Raw genomic sequence first — 16722 nt, 5'->3', positions numbered from 1 at the left:
TTATTGGGTAATTTATTTTGAATAAATATTAAAAATTTGGAAGTTGAAATCATACACTAATGTTGTCCATATTTCCTTTATTTTTATTACATAACTTGAAAATCTGCCTTTATTACATTATAGGTTAGGTGTAAAAATTCTTCATTGTTTGAAAAATATAAAAACATTCAAATTTAAATAAAAAGTTACACAAGTAATTAATTGTATAAATGAATATAGTAAGATTAGGTATAACTCTATTTCAATAATGAAAATGTAGTTGAACGAATGGTAGATACAGTCTTCTAATAAATAAAGAAGAAATTATTCACTAACCTTAATCACTAGTTTACATTTTCGGCTGTCAAAAAGGAAGAACTTCAAAGTTTAGTTATGGTACAATGTCTTTGAAAAAGCATAATTTTGTTCAAACTAATTCGGTTTCGTTGTCAAGAATTATTTCAACATGTTTAGCAGCTATAATGTTGAGATATTATTTGATGCTCTCCAAATATCAAGCAGTTATAGCGAATCATGTAGAAGTATCAACGCCCTTAAATTCCTGGAAAAGGGTGTCAGAAGGACTATATTTATTATCACTTAAAATCAATCCTTACGAAGGAGATGTATTACATGAAACCCCGTTATCATTATTCATGTATAAGAAGATATTGCAGATATTTCAAGGGAAAGTACATTTGGTTTTCATTAAATTTGATATACTCACTGCCATTATATTGTATTTTGCTATAAAGAGGTACGTTTTGGAAGTATACAATGAAGAAGAAAGAAACAAACATACTTACGCTAAAGATGCTGTGGACAGTTTCCTTAGACCAGAGAAGATATTTAAAACTCCGTATTATGTACTTCTAGCTTACTTGTTTAATCCATATACCATATTGAACTCCGTTGGTTACTCTACAACTGTGTTTTACAATTTTTACTTGTCTTGTGTTTTGTTCACAATGGTAAATGGGTTACCTTTATTATGTGGCATATTTCTTGCCAAAACTGCATCAATATCTTTCTATTCTTTGGTACTTCTATTACCTGGTGTGATTTATTTCAACCATATTTTTAAAAGTGTAAAAATGTGTGTAATTTGTGTAGTAAGTTTTGTAATAAGCTCTCTAGTTATTGTGCTTATGTGTAGTGATTATGGAAAAGACTTCAGTTACTTTAGAAGTGTTTATGGCTGTATTTTAAATGTACCTGACTTACAACCGAATATTGGACTATTTTGGTATTTTTTCACTGAAATGTTTGAGCATTTTAGAGAACTTTTCATATATGCTTTCCAGATTAACACAACCATCCTTTACTTAGTACCTATTTCCATAAAATTTAGGAATCAACCATTTTTATTGATAATAGCAATTAATTTTATAATAACTATTTTCAAATCATATCCAAGTGTTGGTGATGTAGGTTTTGTATTGAGTATAATGCCAGCTTTTCCTCATATATTTGAATTCAGTCAACAAGGCTTCTTAGTTGGTACCATGCTGATTATAACTACATGTTTAGGTCCTATTGTGTATTACTTATGGATATATTGTAACTCTGCAAATGCTAATTTTTATTTTGGAGTGACTTTAGCATTTGCTGTTGCTCAAATATTTCTATTAACTGATTTGTTGTTCTCGCAAGTAAAACGAGAGTATATGTTGAAATATGGCAAAGATAGGAAAGTTGACGGGGATGAAGGAAATTTATGTTTAGAATAGATGTTCCAATACAATTGTTTATTATTTGCAAAAAGACATAAATATTTATAATTGTATAGTTTGAAATTTGTTCAAAATCTATTATACTACTGTGGTACTGTCTAAAATTTGTATTCTTGCTGCTAATATTTTTTTATATTCACCTTGTAAATCATTTTCAACTAATAGTGGATTCAGTTTATCCATTATTTGATACACCTAAAATAAATAAAAATATACTTTTGAATATTAATTTTGTTTAATATAATTACCTTTTTAATTATTGGTCTATATTTATTATCTGGACAATTTATCAGTTGTAATAATAAATAAGTTATATTACTCCAGTTTCTGGTCAAGAGAGAATCTTTAATTGCATTTATTATATTGATTGGAATGGACCATATATTGGATTTTGGATATTGTATGCTCTTCAAGCAAGTTAATAATTGTTTTTGTTTGTTACCCTGTTTCTCTTTTTGTTTCAGTTTTGAAAACATATTATTCAATTTATGCCTTTCTAAAATGATAAATGGAACTTGTTCTTGGAATGTGCTTCTCTTTTTTGATGTATGTCTAACATTTTCAACTATTTTTTCTTTATCTTCTGAATTCATTAAATTGTTCCTAATATTTAGCCTTTTTTTCTCTCTACCAATAATTTTATTGAAGACCTTTTTTTTCTTTGGTGCATATTGTTGTGGAAAAAATTTGCTTCTGTAAATTACTACTTTTAAATTTTTTAGTTTCACCGACTTAACCTTATCTACACCCTCCATATTGTAACTACAATAAAAGATTTTCAAACAGAGCTACGTTCGAGTAAATCCAAGAGCCACAATTTCCATGGCCTGTGTCGCAGTAAATTTGGCACCAATAAAAGAAGAAAATATTAGCTATATAGCCTAAAACAAAAAAGTTCTCAAAGAAGAAAATAAAAGTGACAATTGATGTTGTTCGAATTGTCAAGCTGGCAGTTGTAAAAAAAGTAAAGACCACCTCATCTAAATTTATAACGAGTTTGAGAAAGTAATATACAATTGTTATTAAGTCTGGTGGAACCATTAACATTATTTTAAAATGGAAATAACATATTTTGGACTTATATTTGTAACTTTTCTGGTATCTTCGAACTGTATTATGTGGAATTTAGAGCCCAATACAAGAAAGTGTTTACGAGAGGAACTTCAACAAAATATCCCTGTAATAGGAGAATTTGAAGTGTCTGAGGCGCCTGGACAAACGGTGGATTATGTTGTAAGTGTTTAATGCCAAATATAATTTATTTAGTACAACGAGAATGAATTCAATTTTGAGTCTCAGTAAAACAGTTTCTTTTTGAAGGTAACAGATTCTAAAGGCGAAATATTGGCAAAGAGACAAGCAATTTCAAAAGGAAAGTTCTCATTTAATACCGAAAGCTTTGATACTTATGAAATTTGCTTCATATCACAAGTTCCACAACGTAAGTTGATTATTGTTATTGTGTGTGTTTAAGTAATTGTATACTATTTTTGTAGATATCAGAGGTGTTTCACAAGAAGTTTCATTGATTACAAAGCATGGAATAGAAACAAAAAATTATGAAGCAGTGAGTATTGTGATTATTTTATCATAAAAAATAGATCATTATTTTTATATGCTTGTTAATGCTAATAAAATTTTAGTATGGGGAGGCTGCTCAATTAAAACCAATTGAGAGGGAGTTGAAAAAGTTAGAAGATCTCTCTGAATCAATAGTACAAGATTTTGCCATCATGAGGAAAAGGGAAGAAGAGATGAGAGATACAAATGGTAGTTATATTAAATTATTTCTCATTCAGTTTCTTATCTATTCTTGTTTTTCAGAATCCACTAACAGCCGGGTGTTATACTTCTCCATATTTTCATTGTGCTGTCTGTTAGGTCTGGCTACTTGGCAAGTTTTGTACTTGAGAACATATTTCAAAGCAAAGAAACTCATTGAATAATTCGAAATTGAGAAAATTGTGCAAAATTTTTATTTTTGTAATAAAACATTTCTGTAAAAATATTCAGACAATTGTATTGTGCTATTTATACGTGTACATCTTGATCTGTTTGTATGAAAGAAGTTGTTAATAAAATTTGAGAAAAGATTCATGTATATTTATATTTTGCTGGCGGGTTGGAATGTGGAGTACATATTCTTAAAAGAGAAGAAAACCTAACCTTACTTGTATGTTTGGATTTGGTTGAAAACATTTATTAGTTTATTTGATATTTGAATATATTTTCATTTAAACATAATGGATAATGGAGATAAGCAGTTCCCTAACAGACGAGATGGATATTACCAGTATGGGTATAACAAATATCGGTATCACAAAGATTACAGGTAGGTATTTTCTAAGCATAGGTTGGACAATTTTTTAAGAGTTTTATTTTAGAAATAGATATGGTCATACATTCAAACAGAATTTTGCACCTCGGTTTCGAGAAAAAAGAAAATTAGTAAAAAATAATGATTCTGAAACAGTGTCCAGCTCTCATTCACCTGATATTGGCAGTGAAGAGTACATGACTCAAAAAATAAAGGAAACAAGTGCTATAATAATGCGACACTTGTTGACTCCAGAAGATAACATTATTCCTTCAAAGAATGCTAGAAATGTTGAATTACCAGAAAATGATACTCCTGCAGTTCAAGTAACTGATAAGAAAAACGAGAGAAAACGAATTCGTAACACAGGACAATCAGAATCTGTTGGTAAAAAAACATCCTTTAATGTAAATGAGATTCATAACAAAATAATGAACCATATTAGTAATCTCAGTGATGGAAGGAAAAAAATTTTTATAAGTACAGGAACTCCTGGTTATGATGAAGCTATAGATCAAATTCTAAAACAAAGGAGACTTGAAATTTCTAGAGCTTTAAGAAATGTTGTTAACGAGACATCTGAAGTAACTGAATCTATGCATTGGATTAATTCAATTATTCCAGATATAGGTATAAAGATTGAAGATCTGCCAAAAGAAATTCTTGAAGAACTACAATCTAGTTTTAGTAATCAGGAAGATTTACAATTATATCCTGCATCCCTAGGTAAGAAATTGATTAACATGTGTATAATTCCTTATCTTAATCAGTTGTATTATGAAAGTTGGTGGTGCATTCTTTTTTAGTTTATCTTTAACTTATCAATAGATAAGATATGTTTAGTTGTAGAATATAAATATGAGCAATTGAATTATTAATTTCATTTATTTGTTTATAATTAGATACAAACTTACCTAATGATATTATCAAAATGGAGGAAAAAGATTCGCTAGTGGAAATTACAACAAATGATTTAATCCCTTCCGACACTCTGAGAGAAAATCAAAGTGATGTTGATGAAAATGTTCAGTTTCAAGATAAGACTGTTAAAATGGAAGATGATGATGATAATGCTGTAATTATCCAAGATGATAATATAGAAACCATAATAATCGATGATGAAGAACCAAAAAAGAATAAAATATTGAAAAATAATCATAAGATGACTAGAACAAAGAAGAAAACTATAACTATACAGCAATTTCTGAGAATAAACTTTCCTAGTACCCCAAAAACATTAAAAGCTTGTGTAGGGAGAATGCTAAGAATTGATAAATATATTGAACAATTGACCCAATACAGGCAGAATTTATTTAAAGTCTCTAAAACAAATACTGAGAGAGTCCCTAAGCAAAAGAAGAGAAAAAAAGTTGATAAACCAGCGTGCAAAATAAATTTATCAACTAAACAATCAGAGAAAATAAATTCTAATGAAATTAAAAGCCCACAAAAAATTTTGAATTTTGAAAATTATACAGAAAAAATATTGGTTTTAAGGGTAAGTTGATAATATGTTATTAATCAATTACTCAAATAACTCATTTTTTATTTTTATTACGACCAATTTTCTAATGCAATAAATAATCCAAAGTGATACTTAATAGAGTGAAACACTGAAAATGAACATTTTTTTTAATATAAATCAAAATGTTGTGGGTATGACGCTTCAAACAGTATGGGAAGGTCTTGGAGCTGTTCAGTGTTATTAGGTCTCCAAATTGTGACAGCAAAAATGATGATTAGATCATTGGAACTGATAGTGGTGGAAAGATATAGTTTATTTTAAAATTTCTAATAAATACTCGTATAGAAACATGAGCTTTATATCACAACCAAAAATATGGAATAATTATGGTTTTGATCTTTACAGATTTTCGGTTTCCTACTGATATAATAATTTTATTATCACATTTTTTAGATATGTGAGGATAAATTAGTGGCTGGAACAGAAAGTGGTAAAATTTATATCTTCAGTCTCAGTGATGCCAGCTGTTTAAACGAAATACAAATAACAACTGTTCCCATATCTTGCCTCCATTTTACTAAACTAGAAGAACATAGTAAACCTTACATGTTCATAGGCAGTTTTGGATCATATCTCAAAGTATATAATTTTTACAGCATTAATCTTCTACAGGACATCTTTATTGAAGATAGTATTCAGTGTATGGAACCAAAATGGGAATATTTGTTTTTAGGATGTCTTAGAGGAACTTTAATGAGATACTCCATAAAGGTGAATTTTCAAGTTTTGTAATTAATATCGAGAATAATTTATCAATTTATGTATAAGCTATAGTAAACAAATTTTATTTTCAAAATGCTTACAATTTTAGATATCTCATGAGCCTCTGAAACTGATTTCAGCTATTTACGTTTGAAAAATGTTGCAAGCAACTAAGTGATATGTTAAATTCATCTGTATTGATATTGATAATGGTAATTTTTAGAAACGAATTGTTGAGTATGAAGAAAAGTTTGATTTGAATCCGATTTTTGTATTGAGAGCTACACAAGAAGGTGCTAGAAAAGTGTTGCTTATAGGATCTCGAAATTCTTCAGTTTTGATAAGAGATGCTATGAGTGGATTACATTTAAGAACATTGGATACTATGTGTCCTACTGTATATTGTATAGTCTTGGATAAACATTTTGTATATTGTGGCACAACGTCTCATGACATTTTAAAATTCAATTTTCATGTGAGTAAATCTATACATTAGATTATATTTAATGTTGATTAATTTATTTTTTCAATCCAAAAGTTGATTTTTGACCACCTTTTATGTAATAATATTTTACCAACTTTATTATCTATGTAACAATGGATTATTGTCTTTAATTTATAACTACGAATATAATATAATCAATTTTCTTTTGAATACAAGATATTTAAATAGGAGCATGTATGATTGTGTCAAGTTCTACCCCAACTGAAACCGTTTGCTAAACTAAATTTGGCTCTGCCTGGAACAACCAACCATCTGGCAAAACTTCAAACTATTGATTTTCCTCTGTCTAGCTTATCTTTTCTTATTGGATGTTATTCATATATTCTTTTGTTTGAAATGTTTTTTTGCCTTCTAATTCTCTGTTTTCCAGGTTTCTTGGGTAACCAACATCTTGTTTACTATATTCTAAGTATAAACATTCATTTGTGGGAACCTATTTTCAGGCAATGTAGATACTTCTGGTAGTATTCATGTCCAGTTAGTAATTTAGTTGTTCCATATTCCCAGTTATCTAGGATTAGTTTGAGAGCTTCTATTTTGGGCCCTCTTTTTCCTATCAGCATTCTTCCTTTTGTGTTAGTAGATCATTGAGGGTTATTCAGATAATTTCAGAGATTTTGAATATAATGGACATAAATTTTATTATAATTTCTGCTATTTGTTGAAGTTGATATGTCAAATTTTATTTTTTAAATATTAATTGTGTTTAGAATGGCGAAATTCATGAGAGGTACAAAGCAACAAACTCCAAGGGGATAGGTTGTATGAAAATAGTTGGAAAATGTTTGTTTGCAAGCTGCCACAATGGTGATGTTTATGTATATAATGTGGAGAATAATAAATTAACTGGAAAACTAAATGGACCCGGTGGTGTAATCATATCAATGGAAGTTTTAGAAAATCAAGTAAGTGTAGACAAAACATTTGAGTTCCACATTATTAATGTCGACTTTACTATGTTTTGTTTACCCAACTCCAATTCTAACTTATTGTCATAATTAACTGAATTCTGAAAGTCAAATTTTGAATAAAATTTGTTGTAATTGTAGGGAGTTTATAGATACATTTTTTAGGTCGTTGTTGGTACGATGTCGTGCAAATTTTCTTCCATTCCTATTCCTTCAAATATTTTGAATCAGATGTAACAATCAATTGTTTACAGACAGATGCCATTCAACTATTATTTTTATAAATTATTGGCTAGTGATATAGCTATAAGGATAGAAGTAATGGACTCTGTACTCTGTAAATGAAAAACTTATTATAGTACCCATAATATAACACATAATTTATTTTAAAAGAATTTTTCAGGAAATTTCAAGTGGCGTTTTTTTATAATTGTAAATTAGTATAGTCATTGTTCTTATAAAAAATATCTAGCAATGTGATTTTTATTTCATACCCGTTCAAAAAGAGATCTTAACAAAAATTTCAGGTTGTATTATATGAATCAAAATTCTGTATTGTTAATTTATTATTTTCATTCCGTCGATGGTAAAGCCAACTCTGGGGCTGGCAGTTTCCAAAATAAAACAAACTATTGTTAAAAAAATTGGATTGGAAAACGACTTGTTACAACGTAGATGTGAAGGAAACCAGGATATATTACTAATATATCAGAAATAGTGAAACCAATGGAAGATCTATGTAAAGTTTTAATTAACCTTATTGTTTGGAATCTCCATTTGGCACATTCAAATTCACCTAATTTTTCTTTTAGTTTCAGCTATAAAGGCTATAAATACGATTTGTCAAAACAAATTGGAGAGAAAAGGCAGGGTTAGTAAAATAATAATTCTGGAAGGTTACTTGATTTATGATATTTTAAATAGAATATGCACTTGGCTGGCTCGCTTTTGGACAAAAATATTAAATTTTCATGGTTATGATGGGTCTTATTATCACTGGTCTTGATGCGTGTGTAGGTAGGAAAATACTTTTACGTATTGTCAGACCTTGCTGTTCTGCCTGGTAGATCAGACTTTGAAGCCTTTCCCATACAGTCTAAAAACCTCCTCTATCTCTGGCCCTTCTTTCTCATGCGGGACCGTTGTTAGACACTATTTCGTAGGGATTGTGGAAAATTGAATTACAGTGTTGTCAATAGCTGAATACAAATACATTAGAACATTGAACATTATATATGGAAAGTTAACAAGGAGAAATATATACACAAAATTGATTTTTCGTCTATTTTAACAATATTTGTTCAACAATATGTATTAAAAATAAACTTCCATGACCCCAACTATACTAAACTGTAGATGTATTACAAATGACTTTCAAATCTTTGAAAATTTCCTGCTGGACCCTTTATCAGTTTGCTTTTCATTTTCCAGCCATCCTAAAACAGAAAAATTGTTATCACACAAGACTAATGTACGAAATACCCAAGGCTATAAGTGATTTATTAGAAATATTTCACTTACCTCAAATGATAACTCTATTCCTCGATGTCGTAAAATATCTTCTACTTCTTTTTTAATATTTTCTTGAACAGTTCCAGCAACATTAATAAATTGACAATTAGAGTCTGCAAAATGTACTGATATGGCTCTTCTGAAATTCTGTGGAAAAAAAATTATAACCAGAATGTTATGTGCTTATTGTTATATAACATATAAATGAGAGGTACATTTTTTGATCCATCAACAGAAAAATTTTTACAAGGAAAAATATAGAATTGGAGTGCAAATGTGAAAAATTGAAAAGCTTGAGTATTTCGGAATATTACTTCCACTTACTTTTGTCATATTTGGACCTGATCCATGTAAGATCAAAGGATGGAAGAAAACAGTATCACCTTTTTCTAAAATCACCAATTTCCTAGGTAGATGTTCTTTTCCCGTAATTCCATGATACAAAGCATTATTGGAACCCTGCAATGTCAAAAGAATAAATAAAAATATCTGCCCACATGTGTTAACTAAAATATATTATAACAATCAATTGATGACACGTTCCGTGCGTTGCGGGGTCAATCGACCCCGTGCGGAACTTTCCACTAGTGCTGACTAGGGATGGGCAAAATAATCGATTAATCGAAATTTAGTTAACTAAGTACAAAAATTATTCTTAAAAAGCTCTTTACAAATTGCATTTACGGAAATAATGCCTTATAATATAGTAGTATAATTTTGAAAGACGGTTTCAAAAAATTTGTAGTTTTAAATGGAAGCTATAAATTACCCAGCAGAAACACATTGTCACAAAAGTTAATTCCTTATTTGTACAATGAAACTCGCCATTTTAAAACAAGCCAAATTTATATCTTGTGCCACCGATTGCTGGACTTCCATTGTAGACGAAAATGATCAGTTAGTAAGCGTTTGTTTGGACAGTTATGAAATGGATGAAGATCATACTGCTGAAAACTTATGTAAAATTCAGAATATTTTTGCACATAGTTGGAAAGCTGTTGGAAAAAATACAACACTAAGGAAACAAAAATTTCTCCCTTTTCTAAGACGCGATGGTGGTCTCTTTTAAATTTAATCAAGATAATTGTTCAACAAGAAGTAAATCTCTTAAATTTTTTACAAACCTATAATATAGGACATTATAAAAAGCTTATACTAAACGCTGACGATTTGAAACTCCAATTCAAAACATTTCAGAAACTCTGTCTGAAGAAAATTATGTAACGAGATCTACCATTCTACCCATTTCTTTGGAATTAGGTAAAGCATTGGTAGATGAATACGCTGAAACTGAAATTGATGAAGACATTGTAGAACTAAAAAGGGAAATAGCTTCATTAATTTTAAACACACTTAAAAACAGATATGAAAGCAACGAGAAAACTAATAAACTATTCCAGATTACCACCCTCATGGACCCACGTTTCAAAGGATCCTTTTTTAGTTTTGCAGAAAAGCAGATAATTGAAGATATAATATTACTTACAACTTAGTAGCGAATTAGAAATAATTCCAGTTTCTGAGAATAGAGCTGCGTCATCAGGAAAAAAGAAAAGCGGACTTTCATCAATTTGTAAAAAAAATTAAAAATGAAATTGAACAATATATGAATATACCAGTCATTGATGTTGAAGAAGATCCACTGATATGGTGGAAATATAACGCACATGTATTTCCTTTTCTTTCCCAGTGTGCAAAAAAGTTTCTCTGTATTCAAGCTTCCAGTGTTCCATCTGAGCGAGTATTTAGCAAAGGAGGCCAAATAGTAACTGACCTAAGAGCCTCACTAACTGAAGATCATATTGACCAGCTTGTTTTTTTAACTCTGAATAAGACTTTTGTTAACATTCCTAAAAATTTATAATAAATATCTTTCAAGATAATAATTTTTTGTTTTGCTTTTAGTTGCAAGCCTAAATCTAAGACTAAAGAGTTTGTTTTGAAACAAGCCCATTAAGCTAGTGACAAATTATCACTTTTAATTAATAATATACAAAAGAGATTATTGTGTAAGGTGGAGCTTGTGGACAACATCCTGTGAGAATTTGGTTTTATAAAATACAATATTTCTTGCCTATTTTCATTCTCAAAAATACATAATGGTTTTGGTACAGTTTAACATAATTCAATATGTATCAGTATCTTACTTCCAAATATCTTCTGTAGGTTCATTATTTGGTTTGTTTTTATTGGGAATCAAACCATAATATCTTCCGTATGTTTCTAGTGTTATACTCGCTCTTTATCTTGTTTTTTGTAGGAATCAAACCACAATCGTTCTTTTGAAGCTTTATTTCCGATTTTCGAATAATCGAAAATTGATTATTTTCGCTTTATCGATCATTTCCGATTGATCGATTATTTTCGATAAATGGATAAATCGAAAATAATCGATTATTTTATATAATCGATTATATTTTTTGATAATTGCCCAGCCCTAGTGCTGAGCCTGTAAGAGATAAACTTTAAAAATGCTGGAACCTGCTTCAGCTTTTGATTTTTTCAAAGGGTTGAAACTAATATGGCTATATGTTATAAACATATACAATATTCTCTCAAAATTCGATAAAAAATAGAACCTCACAAAAAAATTTAACTCATTTCCTGTGTCTAAAATCTCATAAAATTTAATTTCAAGAAGTTATTTACGAGTACAAATTCCATTAGGTTAATGAACTTTTGAATAAATCAATTAATGTCCTCTGCTGTGGTATACTGACCTAAATCTATGAAGTGGAAAAACAATTGATTTTTCCTAAATTAATCAATTTTCAGCAAGCTGAATACATTTAAACTAAGGAAAGAACAAGGTGCCGATTGACTCCATAACGCACTTGTGGATAGTTACTGCACGGGGTTAATCCACCATATTTTTTTATTAACAATGAACGTGATAATATATAGTAAAGGAGGTACCATGGAAAAAATATTTTATATGGAGTTCAAGTATTATCTGTATATCATATTCTTAGTGTACAATATTTTTTATAAGTAATAATTTGATAGTTGCATAAGACAATAGATCTTTTTTGATTGAAATGAAATAATTTGTTCAAATTTGAATTTCTTACCTTAGGATATTCATGTTTATAAAGAGGACTTTTGTGAGAGCCTGGTACAACATATAAACAACCATTGGATTCGTCGACTTTCTGCATTGCGGTCCATGAACCTACAATTTTATGGGCTGGTCTAAATGGAAAGTAATGCAGATCCTAAAATATGATATAATGTATGATTATTGGGACTGATGTTGGTTGCATGTCTGATATTAGTTGAAGATGATACCAAGATACCGAGAAGGTCGGTTTTATTCCTCCATTTTCAAGAGTCTTTTGGAAGAATATAAATTGAGATTTAAGTACATTCAATTCATTTCATAAAGATGATAATAACTTACTTGATGTAGGGGATGCTTTGAAATGTCAGGTTCACTATCTGGAGGCTTATTAATAAGCATAGAATGTACAGCCGTTATATTTGGTCCTATGATATTCTCTACGACATCTAGAAGGCTTTTCTCTGAAGAATATTTGCTTAAAATCGGATCATAGGTAATTTCTTGTAGCTAAAACAAAAAAATGTATAAGTAATTACCTTAAAACATACAATTTATCAATAAAGTTCAAAGGAAAATGTATCAGTAAAGTTATTTTTTCTTAAATTTCTCTATTTACAAGTTCTACAAATTGAAAAACCCGATTTCAGTATAATTACCTTATTCACAACAAATTCTCCTTTGGCTCCTTTTTTCTTGAGTATTGGGTCTTTTATAATCTGGCATTTTGCATCCTCTGCATTTCCTTCACAAATATCAATAAATCTTTGACTGAAAATAATTCAAATTTTATTGTAGCGGATTCAAGTATTAGCAGGCAAATAAAAAACTAAGTTCTATCTATTAAAAGTACTGATGTGCTAACGAATGCTCCAGTGTTTAATCTATTATAAAACTATAGAGAAAATATAGTTTCCAAAAAGAAATGTCAATTTCAGTTGTAAATATTTTATATAAAGTTATTTTCACTGTTAAATAAAATGGGGATATGTAGTATGTAGTAAACGAGATTATTACAAAATTAAATTGATTCAAATTTGTTTTTAAACCCACAAAGTAGAATACCATCAAGAGAAATTAGTCTTTTATCTTAGATTCATTTTACATGTATTAAAATTCAAGCAAATAATTTACTACCAAAGTAAAAAGTAGCTACAATACACTCTCTATTTGTATTTTATATAAATATAAAGAAGAAACTACCATTTTAAATATTTGAGTACTTACTTTAGTTCATCTATTAATTCATAGTTTATGTTATCTTTTATAATAATGTATCCATTTTGTTCATAAAAATCTTTTTGCCAATCAGTAAACTTGGAATCGGCATGGATATATTTGTAAGGCCTGCAAATAAAAACAAAATAATAAAATGGAAAAATAATTCGCATTTACAACCAACAGATAGTATAAATAAAATTTGTTTTCATATGCTTACATCTGATTGCTTCTGATAATAATTTAGAGGATAAGTAACAATATGGAACCATATGGAAAAGATATCACCAGTAATTAATAAGAACATTTTAGTTTGTTGTTCTATATTTTGAATATTTATATTTACAAATAGCAAGGTGTTCTGATTCAAATAACGATTTTTACAATGTATATACACATATTTTTAATTTCATTACATAACCTATATGTATATTATATATTATATCAAAACTTACATATTATGTACCATTCTTTAATGTGTATATAAATTACTAATTGTGTTTTTAAGAAACTTTAGTTTATAAAGATCAGAACAAAGATCATATTGTATCAATTTCACATTTTAGATCAAAGTACAAATTCATTTTTGTTAGCTGGTTTCAAGGTCATTTATATGTATATAATCTTTGTATGTCAGTTTACAATTTTCATATAAAAAATAAATTGTTTACGGAGTTTTTGAATTTGTTGAATATAAAAAATTCATTTTTTCACTTTCCTAACAGGTTTTGAACTGACTTAATAATCCAATTGTTATAATTATTAGAGACTTCCAATAAATATACGAGTTTGTGCGATAATATTTAATTGTTTTGAATAAATTTTTGTAATTTAGTAAAATTCATTTGTATGCTAGTTAAACGTTAAAGAATATACACATATTGAAAACAGCATTTATTAATTTAAACCAGGCAACGACCCAACCAATGTGACATCTTACCGCCCAAGAAGCCTTCTACCAACAATATCCAAACTCTTGAATAATTACTCCTACATAGAATGACTGAAGACCTACCTCCACAGGAACTGATTTCCTGCCATTAATTTGGATTCCGACACAAACATTCGACAGTGCAAAAAGTCCACCTACTCATACAGAGAATAAAGTGCAAAACAAAGAATATTGCTCTGCTGTTTTCATTGATATCGGACAGGCTTTTGACAGTGTGGCATTAAGGGCTGCTATTCAAAATTGAAAGAACTCTCCCCAATACCCACTTCTGAAATCTTACCTAATCAACAGAACCTTCCAAACACAAGTTAATGAGGAAAAGTCCGAATATTTTACTACAGCAGCAGGGGTAACACAGGGTAGCGTACTAGGCGCGCTACATACTGTATAAATCAAATATACTAGAGACACAGTATACAACAACAGGAACTTTAGAGGAACTTTAATTTCTTTATATGTTGATATAATTTTTATTATCATTTTCCATCATTACTTCAAATAAATTTATCATAAATTGTTACAATATGTTATTATCCTATTATTATAGTTAACTTATCACAAAACTCATTGGCTTTCCCAAATGGCTCTTCTAAAACCCTAGACAAATGAAAACTGACTATAATTTTCTGATAAGTGATTCATTTATTTTGAATACCAGACTGTGTTTTTTCTATATTGATATGCAGTTTATCTAAAAACAGATCCATGAATGACAAACATTATTTGGAAGAATCACTATACTAGAGATTTTATTTTAAGTGTAAACATTTCAAAAATTATATAAATAATTGTTAACATACTTTCGACTTATTTGGACCAGATCCATGGAGCAGGAGTGGATGGATAAAAACAGGAAGATGAATTTTTCCTGGAATTCCGTGATATCAAGTATTTTTTAAACCCTAAAACAACAAAGATACACAATGTTTTTGTTACTAAGGGTCATGATAAATGGTTACAATACATGGATGTGTGAATGAAAATAATTTCTGAATTATGAACAACAACTTAAACTTTACACTTAATAGTTTTGACTATACATATATTTTTTTATAAATTGTGCAATTGCAAATTAATGTTTCCTTTGGTTCCCACATCTCAAATATATATAGTGGTAATCAATTAAATTTATTAGAATTTACAAAATAGCGCTATTATAAATTTTACTTAAATTATTTAGATCTTTTTTATCATTTATAGCTTTTTCGTTCTTATGAAAGTGAACCATTTCTAAAAATTCCCTTTTTCGTGTATTAGATTCTGTTTCAAGAATTTTTGAATATTTATAATCGAATTTATGTTTTTTTGATAGCTCATGGTTCGTTAATGCAGTTTTATTTTTTTATCATATTGATGACCTTTTAGTCTATTTTCTAAATACTGAGATGTCTGCCCTATGTAGACAGCGTCACAATTAGTACAAGGCACTTGATATATAATATTACTTCTTTTGTTCTTTGGTGTTTTAGATTTTAATTTAGTGAAATATTTGGATAATGTATTATGTCCTCCATGACTCATACTAATATCTATCATATTTATTGAAATAATTCAATAATTGTTGGGAAAGTCCTTGTACATATGATAAGGAAAAATGTTTTATGTTTCGTTTTTGTTTTGTTTTTAAATTGATTGTAGTATCTGTTTACCCTTTTATTGAATATGTTATTCATCATTTTTTCCGGATAATTATTTTCTTTCAATGCAGTTTTTGCTTTTTGAAAAGCTAAGCATCTAAATTCAGGATCTGATAGTTGGATAGATCTATCAGCCACACCTATTATCACTGATCTTTTTTGTGATATAGGATGACACGAATTGAAGTTTAAATATCTTGAGGACTTTGAGGACCAAGTTGGTTTCGTATACCATTCTGTTCTTGTTATTGTTAATTCTATATAATGTGACATCAAGAAAATTGATTGTATTATTTTGCTAAAATCAAGAACATTTAGATGCATTTGTATATATATATATATATATATATATATATATATATATATATATATATATATATATAATTTTATTTCTTTATTTTACACCCTCTAGCTTAGTTTCACGTTCGTCTTAATATTTAATGGTAGATATATATCCAAATTCTCGTAATTTTTACCAGTCAAATATTCGAGGTTGAAAGTTCGATTCATAACTCTGTCAAATGTACTATTTATCTACTTAGATACTTTGCTCTACAACACGATTTTAATTTGTATTATACTTTGAGTTTTCGAGATTACATGTGTCGAGAACAATTATTTTTAATAATACAAATTTATGTCAAGTGTCATCACGAGTTTCAACCTAAAGACAATA

The 16722-nt window shown here is 28.8% G+C and overlaps 5 protein-coding genes across 8 annotated transcripts; 3 read left to right on the top strand and 2 right to left on the bottom strand.

The window, feature by feature from the left end:
• Positions 1–328: 328 nt before the first annotated feature.
• Positions 329–1941, top strand: LOC130896597 (phosphatidylinositol glycan anchor biosynthesis class U protein). The gene has a single exon (XM_057804793.1). It carries the CDS (start codon positions 381–383, stop codon positions 1707–1709), a length of 1329 nt encoding a protein of 442 aa, XP_057660776.1. The 5' UTR covers positions 329–380; the 3' UTR covers positions 1710–1941.
• Positions 1713–2487, bottom strand: LOC130896605 (uncharacterized). The gene is made up of 2 exons (XM_057804805.1): positions 1961–2487; positions 1713–1907 (listed from the first exon to the last, which is right to left on the bottom strand). Exons 1-2 carry the CDS (start codon positions 2465–2467, stop codon positions 1791–1793), a joined length of 624 nt encoding a protein of 207 aa, XP_057660788.1. The 5' UTR covers positions 2468–2487; the 3' UTR covers positions 1713–1790.
• Positions 2488–2632: 145 nt separating this feature from the next.
• LOC130896614 (transmembrane emp24 domain-containing protein bai) lies at positions 2633–3805 on the top strand. The gene is made up of 5 exons (XM_057804817.1): positions 2633–2945; positions 3033–3153; positions 3209–3279; positions 3356–3482; positions 3537–3805. Exons 1-5 carry the CDS (start codon positions 2769–2771, stop codon positions 3656–3658), a joined length of 618 nt encoding a protein of 205 aa, XP_057660800.1. The 5' UTR covers positions 2633–2768; the 3' UTR covers positions 3659–3805.
• Positions 3806–3850: 45 nt separating this feature from the next.
• Positions 3851–8144, top strand: LOC130895839 (uncharacterized). Its single transcript, XM_057803394.1, has 7 exons — positions 3851–4044; positions 4097–4755; positions 4932–5527; positions 5948–6265; positions 6480–6731; positions 7472–7666; positions 7835–8144. Exons 1-7 carry the CDS (start codon positions 3956–3958, stop codon positions 7904–7906), a joined length of 2181 nt encoding a protein of 726 aa, XP_057659377.1. The 5' UTR covers positions 3851–3955; the 3' UTR covers positions 7907–8144.
• A 795-nt stretch (positions 8145–8939) lies between these two features.
• On the bottom strand, positions 8940–16675 carry LOC130895846 (phytanoyl-CoA dioxygenase, peroxisomal-like). 4 transcript variants are annotated; one of them, XM_057803407.1, is made up of 9 exons: positions 16523–16675; positions 15210–15311; positions 13467–13586; positions 12899–13010; positions 12582–12749; positions 12253–12396; positions 9506–9640; positions 9191–9328; positions 8940–9105 (listed from the first exon to the last, which is right to left on the bottom strand). In XM_057803407.1, exons 2-9 carry the CDS (start codon positions 15233–15235, stop codon positions 9031–9033), a joined length of 918 nt encoding a protein of 305 aa, XP_057659390.1. In that variant the 5' UTR covers positions 15236–15311; positions 16523–16675; the 3' UTR covers positions 8940–9030. The 4 variants fall into 4 exon arrangements, with proteins under 4 accessions (XP_057659390.1, XP_057659398.1, XP_057659416.1 ...); XM_057803415.1 differs by lacking the exon at positions 16523–16675 and adding an exon at positions 16059–16302; XM_057803433.1 differs by lacking the exons at positions 15210–15311; positions 16523–16675 and adding an exon at positions 13678–14192.
• Positions 16676–16722: the final 47 nt, after the last annotated feature.

This window comes from Diorhabda carinulata, chromosome 1 (assembly GCF_026250575.1).
Source record: "Diorhabda carinulata isolate Delta chromosome 1, icDioCari1.1, whole genome shotgun sequence".
NCBI classification, from domain to species: domain Eukaryota; kingdom Metazoa; phylum Arthropoda; class Insecta; order Coleoptera; family Chrysomelidae; genus Diorhabda; species Diorhabda carinulata.
The sequence above is the reverse complement of the archived record's forward strand: the minus strand, read 5'-3'. Positions and strand labels throughout refer to the sequence as shown.